This window comes from Eucyclogobius newberryi, unplaced genomic scaffold, assembly GCF_026437365.1.
Source record: "Eucyclogobius newberryi isolate DKJ021-1_F unplaced genomic scaffold, fEucNew1.0.hap1 SCAF_10, whole genome shotgun sequence".
NCBI lineage: Eukaryota > Metazoa > Chordata > Actinopteri > Gobiiformes > Gobiidae > Eucyclogobius > Eucyclogobius newberryi.
In genome coordinates this window covers 30,877,569-30,900,713 of record NW_027315724.1, presented here as the reverse complement: position 1 = coordinate 30,900,713, position 23,145 = coordinate 30,877,569, and the positions used below count along the sequence as shown (strand labels likewise).

Here is a 23,145-nt window from a genome sequence, read left to right as displayed (position 1 = left end):
CCCCACTACAAATGACTTGTTGTGTTTTGCTGTGCATCCAGGACAAAGAAAAGTGGAGCTGAAACAACTCAAAATGTAACACACAGGGTTTGAAGAGGTGTAGGAAACAAGTGTTTCATTAAAGGCACACTATGTAACTTTGGTGAGTCTGCATGTCTCAATGGAGGATCATTGCTTTGCCTGGAATGTATTGGTTTTTAACTCTGTTTACAGACAAGCGTGTGTACAAATGCCGTAAATGCAGTAAAACCACCTGTATTTTATTCAATGCAAACATAGATGAGTAACTCCATTTCAAGCAAAGCAAAAACATGGCACACCCAAAAAATGCCCCTTTAATTGAATAAAACATTTACAATTCAGCACTGCAGCAACTTCAGCAAACTATTTTTCTGATCAAAAAAGTCATTGATAGATAAAAATAATAACAAATCAAAAATAATTTGACCACAGATTAAACAGTATTTGTTAAATGTGGACACTTTCTATTTGAGGTGTATAAAAATGTGCTTTTCATCTTCTAAAATATGCAATAATGATCATGATAATAATACTACTACTAATAATAATAATGACAATAATAATGCTCATGTTAATGGTCATGTGACTGACAATTAATACAGACTTTGTCCAAAACATGGCCCAAGAGCCAAATGTGGCCTTATATCTTCTGTTAAATTGGCCCATTTGATTATAGACAGTACCTTTTACTTCTACTCCAAGTAATTCTACCATCTTAAACCTCAATAACATGTATTGTATTTTGCATTAAAAAACCTCACATTAATGTTCCAAGCCTGAATAAAGTTGCTGAAGCTCAGTCACACCTCATTTAAATGTGTCAATCTGGATGAAACACTGTATTATTGCACCATCAGATTGTATCATACGTTATGTTTCAATACGGGGCCCTCATACACCCCCGGAGAAGTGTAAATGAAGTCCACTATGATATCATCGAAATCCCTTTAACTAAAAACCTTCACAAACATGAAGTAATTTTTTCCCTTTTTCCATTCCCTCATCACGTGTGAACCAAGAATTGTGACAAAACTCCACTTCCTGTGAGAAGACAAGCCACAGAAACCAGTGACCCAGAGCCACACCTGCTCCGCCATCGACTCCACTCAGAAACAGGCTCCAAACCTTTCCTCCTTCTGCACCTGCTGTTCTCAAATCCCACTGAACATGTGGCACTATTCCACCTCAGTCAGTACTTTAACTTCATGTGTTTGTTTTGAGAGAAATGGGTGTGCAAATGTGAGTTAAATGAGTGCCATGTTATCCAGCGTGTAAGAGTGTAAGAGCTCCCCCTGGAGGCAAATGAGTGAAGCAACCAGCAGCTTGAACGAGAGTAAATGTTAGGAAAGTTATTATGTGATATAAGTAGTATTGAGTAGAATTTATTGTAACAAATGTTGCAGTGTTAAAAAAAAGAATAGTGATTGTACCAACTGCAGTACATACATCACATTTGAGGTGGAAAGAGTAGGAAAATATTTAGGCAACTCAAATAAAAGTATTGTTAAGTAAAAATAATATTACTCAAGAAGAAGTATAAAATAGTGAAAAAGTATTTTGGGAAACTATTACCAGAGAAACAGTAACTTTATGTAAAATCTGTTAATATTTTAATTAATAGTGCAATGTGGAAGGACGTAATACTAAACATGGGCATCAAACTTTTTAGATAAATGACAAAAACTAAATTAAATCTGAGCAGTGTTAAATATGTTCAAATTATGATTTAGCATTTTCAACATAAAGCTTTAGCCATTAATAGATGGGGGGAAGAGAAACAACAACTGTTATGCAAGTAAGAGAAGTAAAAGTATGTAGTATTTTCTTAACTTGAGTAAATATAACTGAGTAAAAACTACTTTTGAATTATTTTTTTTCATATTTTTAACCGTTTAGTGCAACTATCAAGTATCAAGATACTGAGAAGTGAGAACGACTTTGTTCATTCAGTTATTCATGTTTTTATAGCATTGCTTCCCCGTCGTTTCATTGCAGTGAATTCACTCGACACAATCTCAATATAATCTTTATTAGATGCTTCGACACACTCACTGTACATGTGCATTTAGTACAATCAATGCTACATGTTCTCCACATACAAATACATATTGCGTCATAATGCACCATTTGTAGACACTTTGAGGTCAAATATCAAATCTCACAGAGCACATGTTTTTAGTTTTTTTTGGGATATTCAGCTGTTAGCATAGAGCAGGGAGCGCATGCCGTTACTGGGGGGCATTATGGGTAAGATACACGCACAGACAATCAGTATGAGAGGTTTAAGTATGGCTTTGTCGGTGAGAACAGGAGACGATTCGGACCGGTGCATGTCAGACGGCTATTTGAGCTATTTGAGTCTTAGAAGGTAGAAAGAATTAAATCTGCGCGGGTTTTAAAGCGGCATCCGTGTCTGGGATCATTGTTCATTATTTAAAAAATCAGAAGTCCAGAGACAATCGAGACACGTTTAGGTCGTGGTCAAACCTACAACATTCAGTTTCCAGGGGTAAGAATGAGAAGACGCACAATGTGACTTTTCTGCTCGCGGAGCCGCCATCTTGTTTGTCCGTTGTTGCTTTGCTGGGAATGTTTATTTGTCTTGCGTTCATTCCCTCCACAGAACTGGGGTCGCATTTATAAAACACAAACTTCCATAAACCTCCAGAAACGTGCTCCCTTGCGTCTTCTACTTCACCTCTGAAAGCCCCTTACGCGCAAAGTTTGACGTTTTTTGAACTGAATCACTCATTTCTAAGTCGAGTGGCTCACAGACTTAACATGGAAAGTCGGATACGCAACATTTTTTTGTACATACGCGTGCTTTATAAGTAAGACCCCAGCCCTGTAACTTGGCCTGGAGGCTAAACCTGCTTGTTTGCACGGAGACGGATGAGTGAACTGCATATTGTGGAACGTTGCAGGTAAAAAGAACGCAGAACGGAGACGAGCAGGCGACCAGAAAAGCTACATGTGTCAATTTTGAAGTAAAAAGTAAGAAAATTGCGAGGTAAACTTATACAAAAACATGTGTCCCATCATTAGCTGCCCGAATGTGAAAGACAAAATATGAACTTCACCTCTTAAAATGGGTATAAAGTCTGGCCAAACATCATTTCTGTATCGCTATCAGGATCCTTAACTGCGTTTGGGACAAAAACACTGTAAAGTCGAGCGTGGTACATGTCACCGAGCAGCGTCGTAACGGACCGGTAATTGCGGCTAGCGAATCGTTCTCCTAACCGCGGATTACACGTGTCCCAGGTCCGAGCAGCTGGAAAGTTACAGTGAGCGGTAGATTGGATTGGCAGTTCTGTTTAAGCCTCACCGGAGACGGCCTGTCGGTTAGTACGGGAGTTGCTCATGCACCGTTTTCCGATTCGTTGAGACTCGTCGCGTCAGAGCCAGATCTCCTCACTGCTTGTGCTGCTCACTTTGTAGATGTAGCCGACCATCGGGTACCGAGCGAAACCTGGCGTCAGGAAAGGGACGGACGTCACCGCGAGGACACGTGGCGGGAAAACGATATGAATTAAGACACGTTTGCTCACCTCTGGCGGCGTAGGCTAGCGACAAATCTTCCTCTTCATCCAAACTGTGTTGTTTTGCAATGTCTCGAACTGCAGTGAACATTTACAGGTTAAGAGGTTAAGAAGTACATCGTGTGAGTACAAGTGCCTATGACTAGTACCTATGCTGTTAAGTTTTATATATTTCAAATGTTGCTAAAAAAAATATGAAATTGTTTTCCCAGAGTAGCTCACTGCTTGTTTGTAATTGATGACATCACACTAGGAAATTACCCATCAAACACTGGGAAAAAACACATCTAGTGGCATAATCTTTTTTATTTGACAAATTACAATATATGCGAGCAGCTTTTTATTGTTGAATTATGTTGAGAACGTCAAAAAAGTAGATTATTTTGTGTAAATTATGCATAAATTTAGTCTGGAATGAGTGTAGTGCAGGGGTGGGCAATTATTTTCCTCCGAGGGCCATATTCGAATTCAGGCAAGAAGCGGAGGGCCAGCCCACGATCATTGGTGTGAAAAAATATATATATCAAATATCAAATAAAAGATCACTTTTCTGTCAAATATAGGCTATTGAATCCATTATTTAATTCATTTCACGTCATATTTATTAAGGACACAAGTGCAGACGGATGCCTGAGGGCAAAAAAGGGGAAAAATACAAAAAAAAATGTTTTTTGAATATTACTTGGCATGTTTGGCGGGCCGGATTATAAAGACAAACGGGCCACATGTGGCCCGCGGGCCGTAGTTTGCCCACCCCTGGTGTAGCGTCACTTCCTGTCATTTTCTATAGATGTTTCTACTTTTCTCTACAAATACACCAGATAAAGTCAGTTTGGTCCAGTTTATTCCCGATGAAAACTCGGTTAGGTCCTAGAATAGTCCACGTTTAGTCCTAGTTTAATGTAACTACTGTTGATGTGGTGATTGCAAGTGTGAACGCAGTCAATTTAAAAAAGAGTCTGGAAGTTCGGTTGAAGACTTGACACGACATGAACGAAAGTATTCGGGTTTCATCGCAGTATTAGTGTCCAAACACACAGCGCTGTGGAGGAAACGTGGGTGAAATGACCCGAGCAACCGACGCAAACACTGAAGCGACACGATTGTCATGTGGCTCTACTTTTTGGTAACATTTTAGCGCGTGTCTGCCTTGTACCTCTTCTTAAAGTGCTGAGGTCGTTGAGCTGCATGTTCGAAGGCAAAGACATGTTTTCCCTCGGCATGTGAGGCTTCTCTGGTTTCTCCGTCTTCAAAGTGGTGGATTCACTGAAGGAATAACGGCAAAATCAGCGCGACAAACCACGACTAATCATAGTGTAGATTCGGCACTTTTTACGGTCCGATAACACTACCTCTTTGTCGCCATCACGATCTCCACCGGCTCATCTGAAATACGACAGCGGTAAATGGCACAGTCAAATATGGCAAATGTGTTTGGGAGTTACCGATGTTCTTGCTCTTGTTCTTTTGCATGAGGCAGAGCACGATGAGGCTGAGGATGAGCAGGGCCATAAACGCCATGGCCCCTCCCATCACGATCCCTAAAATTGGCACCTCCACCCGGGACTGCAGGAACTCTGAGGGCACAACAACAACAACAACAACAACAACAACAACAACAACAACAACAATGCTGACTGAATAATACTGATGTGTCAACAGAGGAGGACAGTTACATTTACTAAAGTTACATTCACTTGAGTAAGGAATTGTACTTTTCAGAGTAGTTTTCTGAGTAATATTTAGCTTGAAGTAACAATACTCTTGCTTACACTTCCCACTGTGAGTAAGATATGGCCAAAAGACAAAAGCGTGCACAAATTCTTCAGATATTATATGTTTTTATGTCTGTTCTTTGGACACACAAAACATTTCTGAATGCCTATATTCTAGTATTTCCAATGACATAAACTCAAATCTTAAATAATAAGATAAATACATAATCATTTCTCCAATTACCTTTATACGTTTGGCTACTTCAACAACCTCTGCGTATCAGAAAGTAAAAAGTATCTTGCGTACAATGGAATAAGTATACAAAATATACAAAAGTTTAACATTTTAGACCATTTTTAATTTGACAATCTTAAATAAAACTACACAATAAAACGGTTTATTTTCTATTCTCTGTCATCAATTTAGATGTTTTTCCCAAACTAATTTCAACTCAACCACCATTTACATGAAAATAAACAGATGTAGAACAACAACTCAAATACATAGACATATTGTACTGTTATGTAAAGCGCTTACATTGAATTACCATGCATGAATTGTACTTATTATGATCTAGTTATAAATATGGAAATAGGTTGTAACAGAGAACATACGGTAAAAGGGTCAAGTGTTTGGGACTGACCTGCCAGAGTGAGGTTGCTCTGTGCCGTTCCCAGGCTGTTGTCGGCGTTCAGGGACATGTTTCCTGAAAGGCTGTTCAGAGCCACGCGCAGGCTGTGATTAGTTAACCACGGGTAGCTGTGGGAGTCCAGGATGAGGAAGTCCGAGGTGTTGGCGACCACATGCCCCGTCTGGTCCATGAAGCTGAGGGCGGCAGGCGGATTGGACCGGACCAGCGCGAACAGGACCAAAGAAAGCCCTGGGTCTGCGCTCTCACTGTACTGGGCATTGACTTTAAGGATCTCAGGCTGGACTGGGGACAAACCAGGGGAGGAAATGAGTCCAGTTATGTTCAGAGACACAGGACATCACTGCACATTGCTCTTCAACATCCATCTTTGTGGGCTTCCTGCGTTCACAACACTGGTGATACTTTATGTTGCTAAGGAATTAAGGAAACTTTAATTTAAATGTCATGTGAGTAGACTACCAGTCAAAGGCTTGGACACACTTTCTCATTCATTTTTTAATAACTCTAAATATGTAGTTATACTTAGAGCAAACGGCAGCTAATTTGAAGATTGTAAACTAGGAAAGACTGATAATGTCGCAATGTTCCTGAATAATTATGTTTCTATTGCTTTAAGAGGTGAATAAAGTTATCTGCTTCTTCTGGAACTTCACACTTGCCCGTGATTGGTTGAATAAAGCTGCATTAAATAGAAAAATAGTGAATCCCGATATGACAAAACAAAAAAGCAAACTGTCACAGGGATGGGATCAGGATTCAATTCGTATCACTACCACCATCGCCATGTGTTGAGTTATTTCACACTTTCATACAGTAAGTTTTCATAGTTTTGATGCCTTAAGTGAGAATACACCATGGAAATAGTCAGAAAAATAAATAAATGATTGAATGAAAAAGTGTGTCCAAGCTTTTACCTGGTTATGTACTTCTGAGTGCCATTGCAACCAATCACAATACAGACATTTTACTATGATTAATTTACACGTTTGTGTCATAATCCAACGTCACACTTAAAAAAAACACTTACATTGTATATTCAACATGACTGTAGCGTTATAACTTTGCCCTGTTTTGGGGTTAGAGGCGACGCACACCAGCTCCCGGTCCCATCTGCGCACTTTCAGAGAGAAAGTGCTGTTTGGATGTTGAGGGTTTGCTCCATCTCTTGGATCGTCTCGGGGCGGCGCCATGACTCGCCGGCCTCTTTTCGGTGGAGGTTTGCTCTGCAGGCGCTGCTGCTGCTGCTCTCCGTTCAGGTACCAGGTGAGCAGGGGAGGGGCGCGGGGGTCCCAGCTGTCCGTCTGACATTTGAAGCGGTGGGTCATGTTCTCCCTCAGGGTCAGGGACGTGCGCTGACGCCCATCGATTTTGGGCCCAGACTCAACTGCACCTGAAGAGCATAATTCGTACTCATTCAAAGTGCCGTACAGAACATGACGCTTTAAAATGATGCTTATTCTTCATTAATTTACCATGTTATGTTATTAACGGTGATTTGTTGCACAGGCTTTACATTCCTGCACGTCAAATATGAATAAAATGATGTGTTGTTACCTGTCCAGGATAAGGCCAGAGTGTGAAGCAGCACGACGGCGGAGCTCTTCATCCTGTCCTCAGCTCCTCGCTCTTACCACATCTATCTGCTGGAAACGATACACAACAGTTTGCAAGCCAGTGGTTCTTTAACTTTTTACACTAAGTACCACCAAAGACAGTATTTGGCTCTCCAGATACCACCAGATCTAAATCAGGTCGACAACAGGACTATTTTAGGGCTAAATTGGGGCTAAAACAGGTCTTAATTAGAATAAACCATTGTCACAAAGTTTTACTTGTTCTGCTTGCTTAGTTTATTATGATTATATTTTCTTTGTAAAGATTTTTTTCTGTTTAATTAGGCAGGACAGCTGTAGTCAAGGGCTGGAATTGAACCAACGACGGCCACAACGGAAACAATCACTCTTGCCCTTAACCACTTCACCACGGTGACCACAAACCTTTGAATTTTCTAATACTATTCACTTTCAGCGTAAAATCTGAGAGCTGAAAGAACCCGACCGCTGAGTGCTCACACACCCCTGGATGTGAAGCAATGACCTCAGCCCAAGTATCATAAAAGTGTCTAAAATGGTTCATATCTGCGTGTCTCATACTCTCTTCATAAAATTTAATGATGTGCTTAATTGCACATCATTAAATATGCAGAAGCAACCTTTTTGGAAAATGCTATTTTGTATTTAGCCTTGTTCAATAATCAACTCGGCCGACTCCCTTTGGAAGTCATGAAGGGACAAACAACTGGGATTTAAAAAAAAAAATAGAATATCATGCAGGATTACTCAAAATGTTACACGGGTCATCATCATTTATTTATTGTATTTATTTATGATGCATAGGAAGATTTAATTATCTTTACCGATTAGCTATTGCTTTACTTTACTATATTTTAAAAGATGTTACACGAGAGAAGAGTACAATAACTTATATTTTATAGATTTATTCAAACTTGAGCCACATTATTATTACTATATTATCATTAGGCTATTATTTCAATTCACACAGTCTCTCTGAGTCACCCTGGTAATTAACAACTACATATTTTAGTAATTGACTGGTCAGCGATGCATTATCAACCAAATAAAGGTTGATTTAATGACTGAAATAAACAACATTTACAAATAAAGAAAGTGTTAATTCTTTTTTTTTGTCATTTTGTATTAATAATGCCACTGTCTTTCTTATATGTGTTTCAGTCTGTATGGCCGAGATAACAATTACAATTACCCAAGGACAATTAAGATTATTTAAAGTCATGATTAATCGTTACATCCCAACTACACTGCATTTCTCCTCTGCTGGACCTACAGGGACATCATTAAACTACAGGCTTAAACGCACAGCACATTTTCAACATTAGTTTGCAAACTCTCACTCCAGACCTGCAGCTTGCACCAGTGGGCACCACCAGTGGGCATCATTAAGCATCAGTGGGCATCAGTGGGCATCAGTGGGCACAGGCAATGCATAAAAATGGTGCTAGCTTGCAAAATCGGTCACGTGATCTGTCGGCTCCACCACGGAACTGTGCATAAACTACACACGCATTCGCTCACATTCACGGAGCCTGGTCCCGTTACTGTCCGCGGACATGTATGCACGGACAATAACCGCCGCGGAGAGTCACCTGAGCATCCCGGGACATGGTTTGCCGCATGCAGAGAGCGGAACATCCACACGGCACTGGGGGGGGGGGGGGGGGGGCTCTATTACCTCAGCTGTTCGTGCGGAAAGTGTCGAAGTCGCAGCGACGCCTGAGGAAGGGGCTCCATCGTGGCGCAAAACCGGGGCAAAAGCGACGGGATGGCGGCGGAAGCAATAACGGCAATAACAGCAGCAGCAGCAATAACAGCAGCAGCCCTGACTCAGTGGCTTTCCCTGATCTACGTACGCACGCGGCAGTCGGCACGCACAGACGCACGCACAGACGCACGCACAGACGCACGCACAGACGCGCTCTGGAAAGTGATGGTGCGCCTTTTACTCCCACTGCGCTACAACAGGAATGCTTCTGTTTAGACTTCTTTAGACTTTGCTTCTAAATGTGTCTTTTATTTTTATTAAACCAAAAGAAGGATTTCTGAATGTCCAATTTACAGTTAGAATACACGCGTTTTAATGTTTTGTAATGATCAAAATTCAATGATTGGAGGCGATGGGCAGAAAAGTGAACACATTTTGAATATTAAACTGACTAAAGATGTATTTTATTTATTTATTTGACAGGGACAATGCATCGTACATAGTTACAAACAAAGCTTGCAGCTGATGTGATGCACACAAAGTTTATAGCCAGAGCTAATTTTCAACTTCTGTCCCTGGTTGGGCTTTTCTAAATCCTGCACAGATATAAAAGGCATTAAAACACATTTCCATTATTGTAAATAAATCAGTGATAAATATACACTTCTACACAACTCATTATTCTTCACTCATGCACGTCACTCATCCACGTCACTCATACACATTCATAACACTTACTACATGTGATGGTTAATAACATAAATATAAAGGAATATTTTGAATTTCCAAGGGAGAAATGTGCTTTTGTGTTACAGCTGGAAATAAAATATATTTCAGATTTTTTTTTCTGAATACAAAAATAGAAATAAGTGTCTATAATATAATTTGAAATAAACAAATCGTGCGCAATACAATTACAGTAAATTTGTTTACAGAATCATATGAATGGAAAGATTTCTGTTGAAAGAATGTGCTGTCAAAGTGCTCATTAATCACAGGGAAATGCTAAATGTTGGAGAGGCTGTGGTTACCAGGGTTACCAGGAGGAACATCATTATAATGTGTTCTGGGACTGAACGAGGCACTGCAGATCCCGCCATCCCACTCGATTTCAGAACTATGTATTTGGGCCTCAAAACCCCTGCCATAGACATAATAGATGGATCCCTTTGGAACATACTTCTGGGAGCTGGGAAGAAGGCCATCACAAAAAAAAATGGATGACACAAACTGCACCGACGATTAAAGACTGGACCTACATCATAATCAGCATACGCAAAATTGACTCAATCTGAAAATGGACAAAATTGACAGACGATGGACTAAATGCGACCTCTATTTTGGACTTAATATGCTTTAAACTTTTCTTTGGATGTCCCCTGTTCCTCATTTTATTTTTTACTTATTTTGTTTCTCTTTGGTCCTGCCCGGTTTTGGTGTTTTATGTTCTAAAACATTCTATTCTGAGGTTAATCCCAGTTTCTACATTGAAATCCCATTATATTTCACTTCACGTTTACCTCCATTCAGGGATATTTATTTGTACTAGCGTTTTAAGGGTATTTATTCATTCATTTTATTTATTCAATAAGGAAAATGTGGCCAAATTATTCAATGATCAGAAGTTATAATCGTCATACTTGAGAATGTTTGAATCGTTTTAATAATTAATGCTCAATAGACCCACTAAACATTCTGTAAACAATGTATTGTAGGGTCTGGAATGGAGGCAAATGTGAAGCGTAACAATATAATTTAAATGAAGGATCTGGTATTAACCTCAGAATATCACAAAATATGAAAAACAAAATATCATTTACAACTACATTTTAGATTATTTGTTTAATTATTGGAGTTTTTTAGGTTTTACTGGACAATTATTTACAGAAATGTTGACCTCACAATACTTTTATTTTAATTTTATCTCTGGATGTATTTAACAGCAAATTATACTTTTTTTCAAAACTACAATACAAGTAAATTGTATAAGTTTTGTAATAGAAAAACAATCTGACATTTCTATACACAACCACGCAGATACATGCGAGTGATGTCAAAGTCTGGTTTAAACACATTTAACAATTGTATTTTAGATGGTTTAATTGTTGGAGTTTATTTTTATGTTTTACTGGACAAATATTTATAGAAATATTGACCTCCCAATACTGAACGTTAATATTTTTTATGGATATATTTTACAACAAATAAATGTGTTTTTTTTCTATCTTTTGTAATAGAAAAGAAAACTTGACATTGCTACACAGGACATTTAAAATGGTCAAATGCATTTTGTCAGAGAATTTGCCTTCCAAATTCTGTACGTTCCGATGACAAAAGATTTGAATATGTACAATTTCTTTAGAGCACTAATCTGGTTATTTAAATGGCACAGGACCCAAGGCAGAGCTTTACTTTAACATCTAAATCCCGTGGCCATTTGCAGCAAAGCGAAGCGGAGAGTTTAATGTGCAAATGGAGGGAAGATTGAACATGGAAATAAAAACAGAAGAGTGAGACAAACGATCCGATAAGAAGAAGCTCCGTGACACAATGATCTACTGTTGGCAAATGGCTGTTTATGCATCTATATGGACACACTTTGTAATCCCAGCGTGCGCCCTGCTCAATTAGTCTGGACTGAAAAGCCTCTCTCTGCAGTGCAGCGGTTCAGACCTATAAGCAGCGGCACACAAAGTAGTGCACTGGTTCATCCGGTGCAGTGCAGATAAATCACATTGTGGCGTTTATTCTCTGGCGTCTGGCTGTGTAAACTAGACTGTTAAATGCCAAATACCTCCAAAAGAAAAAAGACAATTCTAATCAAATTGAAAGGAAAAGCTCAAAACAATTCTTGCAGAGATTCAAAATAGAAAATGTACGTCTGAGTCTCGACAGTAATGTTTTTTTTAAGATATATCAATGACAAACTAAGGTCATGTTCAAAGTTCTGCACAAAGACACATCCAGTTGACATCTTTTTAAATTATTTATTTATTTATATATATTTATTTATTCATCTCAGTTTGGTTGATATTATTTTTAATCATTGTTGCACTTTAGTATTTGTACTCAAATGAACAGAACATGAACAGAAAAGGGACAAAATGAACAGGATAAAAAAAAAAAAAAAAGAAAATTCAAAAATTAAATTAAACGTCAGGAAACAGGAGTAGAGCGGAGAGTTGTCTTGGTGCGAATAGAAATGGTGTTGGATGGAAAGGGCCGTTTTGGTTCAAATACAACTCTTTCCTCTGCGTTCTGCCGTGCTTCCCATATACTGTGTCTGTTTGCAGCAATAGTGTGGAAGTCAATACCAAACCAAGAAATCCCATTAAGATTTGAAACTACAATCCAGCCACAAGAAGTCACACAAACAAGGACCATTTAGACAAAATTTAGAGAGTTTACAGTCCAGCCACACAATAATCAAACTAATTGTGAACAGTTTTGCATAAAAGCATATGCAATATCCCCCGATTTCATAAAACTAACACTAATAATTTAGTTTTCTTCAAGGTCCAAAACAAACTGGTATAAAAAGATGAAAATGCAAACTCAACTCCACTTCATTTCCTTTTAGTTTTATTGTTTTGGCATCATATCAAATGTTACGATAAGACTGTGTAGAGCCTTTTGAAAAATAGCGTCATAATATAATCAAGTAACAGCGGTCAACAACAATACTATTACTGAGTATCAATAGCTATTAGCCAATATAAATGGTTTATATCATTTCCACAGGAACAAAGTTAGCACAATGAGTGACAAACGCTCTGCTACGCTCCACCTTTTCTTCTATCATGGCCACTGAGAATATGAACGAAAATACATATTACATTGCCGTAGTAGTCATGAAAATAAACTCTAATCTTACTGCATTGTAAAGTAAACACAGCACGGCCACCCAAAAGTAACTGAAGTAAATGTCTTAACAGGAGTAGACGAGTATATGGGAAGCACCTCCTACAGCTCTGAGACATTTAACACACACTTTATTGTTTACAGTATAAATCTAGACAGCCATAAATCTCTTTCTGGCCCGATCCTGGTGTCCCTTAATGAAAAGAACAGAGAACAAACGAACAAAACGATAAATTAAACTGTCAAACATACATCAAGGGCTCCTGTAGCTTTTCACACTGAAGCTGAGGTCCAAAGCCACGAACACGGTATTGTATTGGTTTTTGAGTCCGCTCGTATCCTTTCCCCGCCCCCTGCTCGTCGAGGAGGCGAGTTCAATTCTACAGATCCGTTCAACCGTTCGTTCAAAAGGGTGGAAATCCCACTTTATTCGACGTGTCCTTCCCAGGCTTTTTTTGCGAGGGAAAGGGAGGAAAAAAATTGAAATAAAATACGCAAAAATGAAGTGGACGAAGCCAAGGAAATGTAATATAATAGAAGTAGTGTCCTCCTCGGTTGCAACAATGCCTGGAGAGGAGGAGGAAGAGGAGGAGGAAGAAGAAGAAGAGGAGGGTCTGGTCCATAAGGCGTCATTCAAAGCAAGAGAAAATGGAACAGGCTTGGAGCAGGGACAGCAAAAAACAGAAACGGTTTTGTCCGCGTCCACACTGTGACATTGAAGATGATATGTCAGCTATTTTACAAGTTATTTCCTTGTTTTTATGGACTTTTTTTTCCATCTTTTTTGTTGTTGTAGTTGTTGAAGAAGTCTTTTTTGTAGTAGCACCCATCCAACCCGCCGCTCCCACAAATGTCTGACCCTGTATAGCCTGCCGCCGACCTTTTTGAAAGAGAAACAGGCCCCAGAAACATCGACGAGAATGACGTTTCACAACATCAACGGTGGGGGTTTTTTTGTTGAAACTTTTAAAAGCAACACAAAATAATGACTCTCCTCGTATTCAAGTGTCTCGATAGAATAATATTTAAAACAATAAGAACAATCTTTAACGACACAGAAAGAGCACGGTCTCTTCTCTCTGTCCTCTTTTGGCTAGAAATCTCAAGGTTCTTTAAACAAAAAAAAAGTTACACGATAAAAGACGTTCCAAAAATTACAAATGACCCCCCCCAAAAAAATTATATATAAAAAAAAGCCTCTCGGACGACTTTCGAAACAAAAAACGAGATAAAACGTTAAGATTACATACAGAAAATGGCAATAGCGCTCTATACATGGCATAACTGTACAAGGAAAGGAGGATGTTTGGTAAAACTACCCACAATGCAATACACTTTCACTTTGACATGGAAAGGAGAAAGCGGTATGGAAATGCATGTAAGCGGGGTCATAGCGTCGGAGGAGGAGCGTCAACAGGGGGCGCTGTAACAGACAATCGGGTAGAGTTTGAAAGAAAGTGCAGAATTAGTTAAGTAATCAAGAACAATTTCTTCCTTGCAACACAGTACTGTTTTTCCATTAATAATAATATAATTAATATAATAAAAGTTCTTTACAGAAAACAGTAAGAGTTAACAATATTGACCATACACTAATGCCTACACGAACATTGGCTGCAAAAATGAATTCTAAAATAAAAGAATTAAACAAAAGTTACACGAATGGAGAGAGCCGGTTTGCCCTGTGCGATGTCGATTAGCCATCTTTGGAAACACAGATCCCGATAAAAAAAAAAAAGAGAAACGCTTTCCGCTTTTAGTTGAATATCCCGAGGTTAGGGTCCGCCCGGGGGAATGAGCGCCGCCGCGGGAACGCTGAAGGCGAGCGGACGAAACCTCGTAGTTTTATTTTTCCCGCACAAAAGCCGGGTCTGAACTCAATACTTTGGGCGTGTGAGTATTTCTGTGAGAATGACTGTCCATGCCAAGAGTAGGCACGTAGTGAAATATGCGACGAGCTGAAAAGAAGAGGCCGAGACGGGGCGTAGGGTCTTTGATTCAGGATATATAACGAGACGGGGGGGGGGGGGATGCTGGCACTTTGACCTTTTTGAACTGAAGAGGTCCCACCCGTATGTTATGTACATCCCCGCCCTACCGTCCCAGAAAAAAAAACAAAAAACAAAAAAAACACAGCCCTCCCGCGCCGAACCCCCCCACGGAAAACGAATGGGACAGACACACGGAGCGCTCGGGCCGACGGCGGCGGTGAGGCGTGGCGCCGCTCGACTCGGGATGGCTGATATGGACCGCTTTATGCACAGGAAACGCATCCGCCTGCCAAACGAGAAGAAAACGTCACTACAACGATGTCATGTCAACAGAGAGGTGTCAAAACATGTGAAATGCCTGTAAAATGAATCACAAAAGTGCAGGAATACCACATTATTCCAGAGTTGACAACAGATGTGTTTCATTTTTATCTAAATTCCGCTCCAGATACACTCCATATTCAAATTTTGCCTATTTTAAAAACAAAATTCATTATACTAAATTATCCACCTCTACTACAAAATGTGCGGTATTTTGTTTCTATGCCAATTATTTAATTGCCAAACCACACGCTGTAGCCAACAATCAATCTAAGCTGCACAACTGTGGCTTTGCTGCATGTTTTGTCAAGTTTGAACACTTTACGATAATGTGAAAATTGAAGAAAGTTATTAAAAAAAAATGAGGGAATTACCCAGATTTAGAAGCCAATTATGAGCACATATTGTACATTTCACATCCAACTGAAAAGGTGTGGTTCATTTCCATAGATTTCTGCTCAAAAGCTGTTTTACATGACATACTTTGGAGGTTTCGTGAGGATGGGGCCTCGGTCCTTCAAAGTAAAGATCATATTTGTAGTCTTATCAGCAGGAATCGGTCTTTGCCATGGTTTAAAAAGATAAAAACACCCAGGATTCACACTGAGTAAAATAGATCTGCATTGATGTATATGTTGAAGATGAACCGCGGTGGATGAGGTGCGTTCACAGTGCGGTTTTACCTGTGCTAGACCCCGGCCTGCTCCATGCTGTACTGCAGGTCTGGGGGCTTGTAGCTGAGAAGCATGTCACTGGTGCAGGACGAGGGGTAACAGGCGGACGCCGCGTGCAGCTCTCCTTCAACGTCGCACACTACGGCGGAAACACACAAAAGAACGTGTTTTAGAGCAAAAGAAGGAACACGATCGACGTAAACTGCAACTTGTACTGTAAATATGCTTGAATAAATGTCATTCTATCTTCCAAGTGCAGCGAAAATGGTGAAGAATGAGTTATTTTTACCTTGGCGTTGGCCAAGGTAAAAAGGTAAAAATATCAAAAAAGGGAAATTTAGAGATCTAGATTAATTTAACAAGAGTAGAAATGTGTTTGATGGAAGGGAATGCTACATTATTGTGAGAAATGCCTTTAAGACTTTACTACTGCGCAAATGGAGGCAAGCCAATACCATTTCTAGATTTGATGGCGTGATTGGATGAAAAATTGTGACTTATATAAATGATCAAGTTAAACGTTTATGGATTTTCCGTGTGGCAAGTTTCTTAATCATAATTTTCATAATCAATACAGGCATAAGCTGGTTCCTTTCTGCATCTGAGAGAAAGACAAATTGCATTCTAGTTTCGTAAAGCAAACGACTGCTTTACCAATAGTAAAAAAACAAAAAACATCCCAAATTTCCCGTTCCATTTTGCATTTTAGAAATCAGAATCAGAAAAGGTTTATTGCCGTTGTCAATGAACAGAATTCACAAACATAGGATCTTGCTCTGGTGATTCGGTGCAACATAAAACAACGAACAATGATAAAACAACCTATATAAGTCAAAAAGAAAAACAATTACAATCTGCTATAGGATAAAATATAGGCTATAAGATTAAAAATTAAATTAGGCTACAAGATTAAAAAAGGCTATAAGGAAAAAATAAAAATAGGCTACACAATTAAAAATAAAAATAGCCTATAAGATTAAAAAAGGCTATAAAGGTAAAAAATAAAAATAGGCTACAAGATTAAAAATAAAATAGGCTACAAGATTAAAGATAAAAATAGGCTATAAGATTAAAAAAAAAAATAGGCTACAAGATAAAAAAAATAAAATAGGCAACAAGATAAAAAAATAAAAATAATAAAATGTACAGTTGAATTTACATATGTAGTGCAAAAGAAGAAAAATAAAATAGGCTACAAGATAAAATAAAAATAAAAATAGGCAACAAGATAAAAAATAAAAATAATAAAATGTACAGTTGAATTTACATATGTAGTGCAAAAGGTGAACAGTGGGTGATTAAATTATGGTTAAAGTGACAAGTGTTTAGGAAGTGTTCATTAGTCCAAAGACAGAGGGTTTTTTAGGTAGTTTATTTTTTTTTGCATTTGGTGTGATTTGGGGACTTGGGAGTATACTGACCGGACTCTTCCCGCTGGTGCAGCTGCTGGCTTCCTGTCAGCGACGTCTGGCTGAGGATGTCGGACATGCGCGCTGAGCTGAGGGCTTTTCCGGCCAACAGGCTCATCCCCGACATGGGATCCGCCTGGTCCTGCGCACAAACCCGACAACAGTTTCATCCAAATTGAGCCGCTGCCAGCACCGTGAGTCACGACTGTGTTTGGATGAGTAACTTCTGGTCGACACGCCAAGGCTTGTACAAAATATCTAATTGAATATCAGGCCGGGGGTTTGCGCAGTCGTGCAAATGTTTAGTTTCCTCAGGCTGTATCATCCAAAACGCACGCTCGACATTTTGTACTCAGACATGATCACACCATTAGGGCTGAACAACTTGGGGAAATATTTGTACTGCAATATAATTAGATATGGGTTTTGTGAAGCATTAATAGAGGAGCACACATCACTGTAAATAATTGTAATGGTAGTAGCAATTGGTAATATTTATACTGCATTGCTACAGTTATGTCATTTGGATGTTCAAAAGTCCAAAATGGAGGTAAAAGTGAAAATATTTTCCTTTTTCAATAATTAACGGACATCACCAGATCAAAATTTTAATCATTTGAAGTCTTTTTATGGGAAAAATAAGAACCAAGTTTGAAATCCCAGGGTAAAAATATCACTCGTTTTGCATTTTTATGGAGGTAGGTATTTGTTCAGTAAAACCTAAAAATCTGGATCACAAATGTTAGTGTCTATCATAATCTTCTATCAAATAAACAAATAATGTAAAACACACTGGTAAATGTCTTCAAACCACTCACTCGCATGAATTTTATTGGTTTTCATTTGCCAAAACCACCGTGATTCGTCATATTTTGCAATATTCTCAAGTTAATTTCAGTTTCTCCATTGAAATCACACTAGGCTCCACTTCACTTTTGCCTCCATTCTGAAATTCACAATGTTTTGTTTGCACATTTCCGGTGATTTAAGACTCACGTAAGCGTCGTCTGCCGTCTGGATGGTGTGGTGGCGCTGAAGATGTCCACGGGACCTATAAGCGTCACCCTGCTGCGCTCTGGAGTAGCCCACACCGTTATGATCAGGGACCTCCATGTCCTGCCCCCCGGCTCGACAGTCCTGCTCCGACTCTGAACATACATCGTGATGAGCACAAATGTATTATCGAATGGCAAAACCGCGCTTTCTAGGTCGCACTTTATCAACATCTTCAGGAGAACTAAACATTTTATTGCCTTGATGACACTTGGATATTCTAGCTTTGCATGTACAGTATATATTGCCCAATTTTTTATACATTTGCGCCTCGTGACGTCTGTGCGTTATATTTTCCATTAAAAACATGTCCTTGATTGTCCTTATTGTTTGTTTGTCTTCTGAGAGCAAAGGTTGCACCCCAGTTCCTTGTTATCATTATCATCTACTCTAAACATCATTTTGATTAGATGTGTCATAGTCAGAATAGTGTCCTCTGTGAAGCTGCAAAGATAAACAAGATCATGTCTCAAAGGGACTGTATATCCCAACACTTGGCACAGTAAGTCACTAATCATGTCTCAAAATACAATAATATTTGGACTTGTCTGAAATATACGAGAATGGTTCACATCAATTTTCCCACATTTACGCCAACAAGTTTGACGCATTTTAAATGGTTTAGTCTTATGTTTAACCTTTAGGTGTAATAAAAAAAATCTAATCCTTTCTCGTTGCTGCACTTAATAGAACTCAAAGTATTTTATGTCAGCTTTGTTCAAAAACAGAACTCTAAAGTACATATTATTCAAAGATCAACATGAGCTTTTAAGCATTATAACTGTGTTCTCGTGTGTCCTCGGAGATGTATTTATATTCATGCATGTTTGAGAAAGTCCTGTATTGTTCTGCTTGAGTGCTCAGAAATCATCTCCGCCAACTTTCATATACCAAGCTGACGTTGTGTTTATTCAAATAAATTGGACTCCGGGTCGTGCGCATGAGATTCAGGAGCATTATGTAGCCATTTCTCAACAATAAAACCAAGTGAAAGAAAATCTACTGCTCGCTACTATAAAAAGGCTCACCAATTATGCATTTTTTAAAGAGGACGTCAAGGGTCCCATTGCTAAGCTATTTTAGATACATTTTCTAGTTTAATCAGTTAAGTCATCTACACATGTTACAGTTTATTGACAGGTACTAGACAAAGGCATTAAATGTCTCCTTTATGATGACATTAGACTTTTTCCAGCGTTTTTTTTTTAACCTTTCCTTACCTCTGGTTGCTGGGGCATTCCTAATGTATCCGTGCCTGTGTGTGGGGGAGTTGTACGGGGGCGTTCCTCCTCGGGGCGGGCCTAGTAGTTCATGCCCCTCGCCAGCTTTGGCCAGCAGCCCCTCGTGCGGGTGATGGAAGGGAGCGGGCACCTCGTCCTCCTCCATGCTCTCCGAATGGGGCAGGCTGGGCTGGGTGGGGAGGGTCTGTGGAGGTACGTCCGGGGGTCTGATTTGAAGCAGGTGATGATAGTGTTGGTTTCCTGGAGAGGCCTGCGGGGAGGGGGGCTCCAAACTCTCCCCCTGACTGAGCTGGCGCAGTAGCAGCATCTCGCCGTAGTCCTGAGGCGAGGCGCTGGGAGGGGTCGTTGGGCCAGGCCGCGGGGTCTGCCTCTTCAACAGCAAGGCCAAGTCTTGTGGGTTCAGCCGGGGGTCTGCGTGTCCCGTTAACGAGTGCCGCGGGGAGAGGAGGCCCTGCAGCGTGGGGGTGACGTGCTGCTGAGGGGGCCGGTAGTCTAAGGGAGTGGGCGAGAGCAGGGCCTGTTGTAGTGCGGAGGGGGCGCCGTAGTTGCCCCCCACTGCCCCGCTCTGGTAGCCCTCAAGCCCCGGGACTATGAGGGAGGTGCCCTGTAGGTACGGACTGTAGGAGCCCACCACCCCGGAGGCGCCGCGAGGGCCAGCGTCTCCGGAGAAGAGGTGCGGGTTGAACTGGACCTGGTCGTAGGCTGAAGCGAAGCGGCCCAGACTGCGACTAGAAATGTAAAAAAAATTCAAGTAAGTAATAACACAATATAAGACAAGATAAAATAACAACACCGTGCTAATCGTCTTTACTGGGCTTCTACACATAGTTTAATAGTCACTGCACGGACATCAATTTAGTCATGATTTTATGAGCTAATAAGAGTGAAAACCTTACATTTTACTGTTCTGATAATAATAAGTATGACCGCATTGGTCTTAATCAATGGTAATCACTGGACAATAGATTATATGAATTACCGGATGCAAGCCTATCCATGGGTTTCAGAGTGATGAAATGTCTATTGCAAGTGCTCAACATTTCACCTCGAAACCCATTAATAGGCCCAAAGTGAAGGAAAATTGCAAATAATATTATACTTTTGACACATGTGCCCTTTACAAACATGCACATCCAGACGGACCTCATCCTGCTTTGATGTTATTGAACGCAGTTACGCCCATTGTTACCGACCAGAGGAGATACTTCCAGGGGTCAAATGCTAAGTGCGGGCTCCGTGCTTCCTTATTTATTCAAGATGTGCATTAGACTGTGTCCAGGTGGTGAAAATATCAGTTTATATTGCTGCAAGGGCAAAGAACACGTTTCTTTTTCTTCATCTTTCACGTCATCTTTGCCCGAGGCTAAGATGAGCTCCTCTCCTGCGCAAAAATGCCAAATACAGGAGTATCACTGACTTTATAGCCACAACCCAAGAATTCCCAAGAAATCCTCCGGTGTGCTTTTTGTAAAGGGCTTTTGTCACATGTAACTATGAAGAGAAAGATTTCCAGTACTCTCTTTAGAAAAAAGAATAAAAATCAGGAAATTATAGAATCAACAAGGTAGGAGGCCAGTAAAGTGCTTAATATTTCTAGTCTACATCAGACAAATCAATGACACACGAAACAGGTCTAGTAAGTTCACTGAGAGGTCCCTTAAGCCCAGGTGGAGGTGGAGGAGTTGTGGTTAGTCTCTCAGTGAAGAAAACTGACAAAACGTGACCGTGTTAGTATTAAGGTACTCTAAATCCAACTGTGGGAACTGCTACTTTTCCATATCCAAGTTACAACTCACCCAACTAAAATGAGCAGATGAATGGATGAGGATGGCATCTCAGCAAAAAGAGTTAGTTCATTTGGCATTGATAAACAAGGAAAGATCTTGACGTTCCCTGACTCGGCAGTAACGGATGTTTTCAAGTATAACATTTGACAAAAATGAGACAAAAATGGTAACAAAAGGCATGCATATAAAAGAAACAAATATTAAAAAGCAGCGTCGTGGCTTTCTGGGTGGTTTGAAGCGCTGCGGAGGCGTCACCTGTGCGTCTCGGCGTTGTCTGCGCTGAGCTGTTTTCCCAGGACCCTGTGTCCACACGGAGTGGCCAGGAAACTGCCCGGCCGCTGAGCCCCGCCCCCGAGCTCCACCTCCTGCACCTGGATCGTCACCTGAACGCAAGACCGGGCCATGTCGTACTGTTCATGACATAGCAATATATGTTTGGGGGGTGATATGACATTTGAATACAGCGTCTGGCAACTCCGAGAGCAGCTTAATTAAACACTAACTTTGGAAGCTCTGCAGGTCCTTAAAAACACCAGTAATGACAAAAGAATGTATTATGGCGACGCAGAATCAATATATGGCTCTCTAACTTGAAGAGCTTAAAAGAAGTTGGCACTAAAAGGATAAATGCCACAAATGTTTTTGGTCACGCTTCATTCATATAAAAGCAAATGTTCTCTTTATTGTGATACGTTTTTTAACCTTAATAAAAGGGTTTCACCGTTTTTTCTTCTTCTTTGGAACACACATTTAAATACTATGACTGACAAACGAATGCTGTAAAAATGAAATGGTACTGCTGCCAATTGAAACATCTTCTACGATGGATGGACGAGGATTACACCAATTTACTTCTAAAATACGCCCCTGTATATTCTTCTGTACTTCCATTCTACACATAATGGAGCCCAGAGCCAGATTAAAAGGCAGTGAGTTAACGCTTCTTTTATGTCTTTATGTTACAGAGCAACAGTTGCAAAGAGAATAGAACAGTGCAAGATGTGATGTTTACGTACACACAGTAAAAGCATTATATAATCCCTATACCAAAGTTCAATACTGAACACATGGTTATAGATGTACTAACCTGCTGTTGCTGAGGAACCCCCTGCGCCAGTGGGACTGCGGGGCGGGCGGACGCTGCCTGCTGATTGGCCGGCAGAGACGATCGTGGTAAACCTGTGGGCGGAGGGCTTCCACTCTGGCCCTGGTAAAGTGCTGGGGCTCCGTACTGCACTTGTGACGGACCTCCTGTGGATGGGAGAAGAAATTCTTAGGTTTGGTTGAATAACAGCAACAATTTGAGTAGGCAATGCTTAACTGCCAGCTCCTGGGGTCCTACTTTAAAATACACCATATACTGCAATAGTACCAAGTGTTAAAACAGCATATGGTGCGATCTGAAATTGAACCAAGTGATAAAAGCAAACTGAGAAGCAATTTTACACCTATTCGACACCTATTTTTTCAGTTTTTGTTTTAAACCATAATACAACAGGATTTATTTAAATATCCAATGGAATGTCAAATTACTATGGAGTGACCCCTGTTTGGTTGACCTTTAGGTCTGTCCTGTT

The 23,145-nt window shown here is 40.1% G+C and overlaps 2 protein-coding genes across 4 annotated transcripts in view; both read right to left on the bottom strand.

The window, feature by feature from the left end:
* Positions 1–2,034: 2,034 nt before the first annotated feature.
* LOC140367985 (transmembrane protein 25) lies at positions 2,035–9,280 on the bottom strand. Its single transcript, XM_072454816.1, has 9 exons — positions 9,202–9,280; positions 7,486–7,574; positions 6,959–7,321; positions 5,923–6,213; positions 5,009–5,140; positions 4,916–4,949; positions 4,720–4,829; positions 3,573–3,641; positions 2,035–3,493 (listed from the first exon to the last, which is right to left on the bottom strand). The coding sequence occupies exons 2-9, from the start codon at positions 7,535–7,537 to the stop codon at positions 3,420–3,422; spliced, it is 1,125 nt and encodes a 374-aa protein (XP_072310917.1). The 5' UTR covers positions 7,538–7,574; positions 9,202–9,280; the 3' UTR covers positions 2,035–3,419.
* Positions 9,281–12,204: 2,924 nt separating this feature from the next.
* The window catches only part of sik3 (SIK family kinase 3), a 43,330-nt gene continuing 32,389 nt past the window's right edge, over positions 12,205–23,145 (bottom strand). For all 3 annotated transcript variants that reach the window (XM_072454852.1, XM_072454868.1, XM_072454860.1), the window contains 7 exons: positions 22,656–22,819; positions 21,824–21,951; positions 19,761–20,509; positions 18,484–18,635; positions 17,500–17,629; positions 16,088–16,217; positions 12,205–15,369 (listed from right to left, as the gene is read on the bottom strand). In XM_072454852.1, the coding sequence (XP_072310953.1) occupies positions 16,093–16,217; positions 17,500–17,629; positions 18,484–18,635; positions 19,761–20,509; positions 21,824–21,951; positions 22,656–22,819 (1,448 nt within the window). In that variant the 3' untranslated portion in view covers positions 12,205–15,369; positions 16,088–16,092. The remainder of the gene's footprint in view (positions 15,370–16,087; positions 16,218–17,499; positions 17,630–18,483; positions 18,636–19,760; positions 20,510–21,823; positions 21,952–22,655; positions 22,820–23,145) is intronic.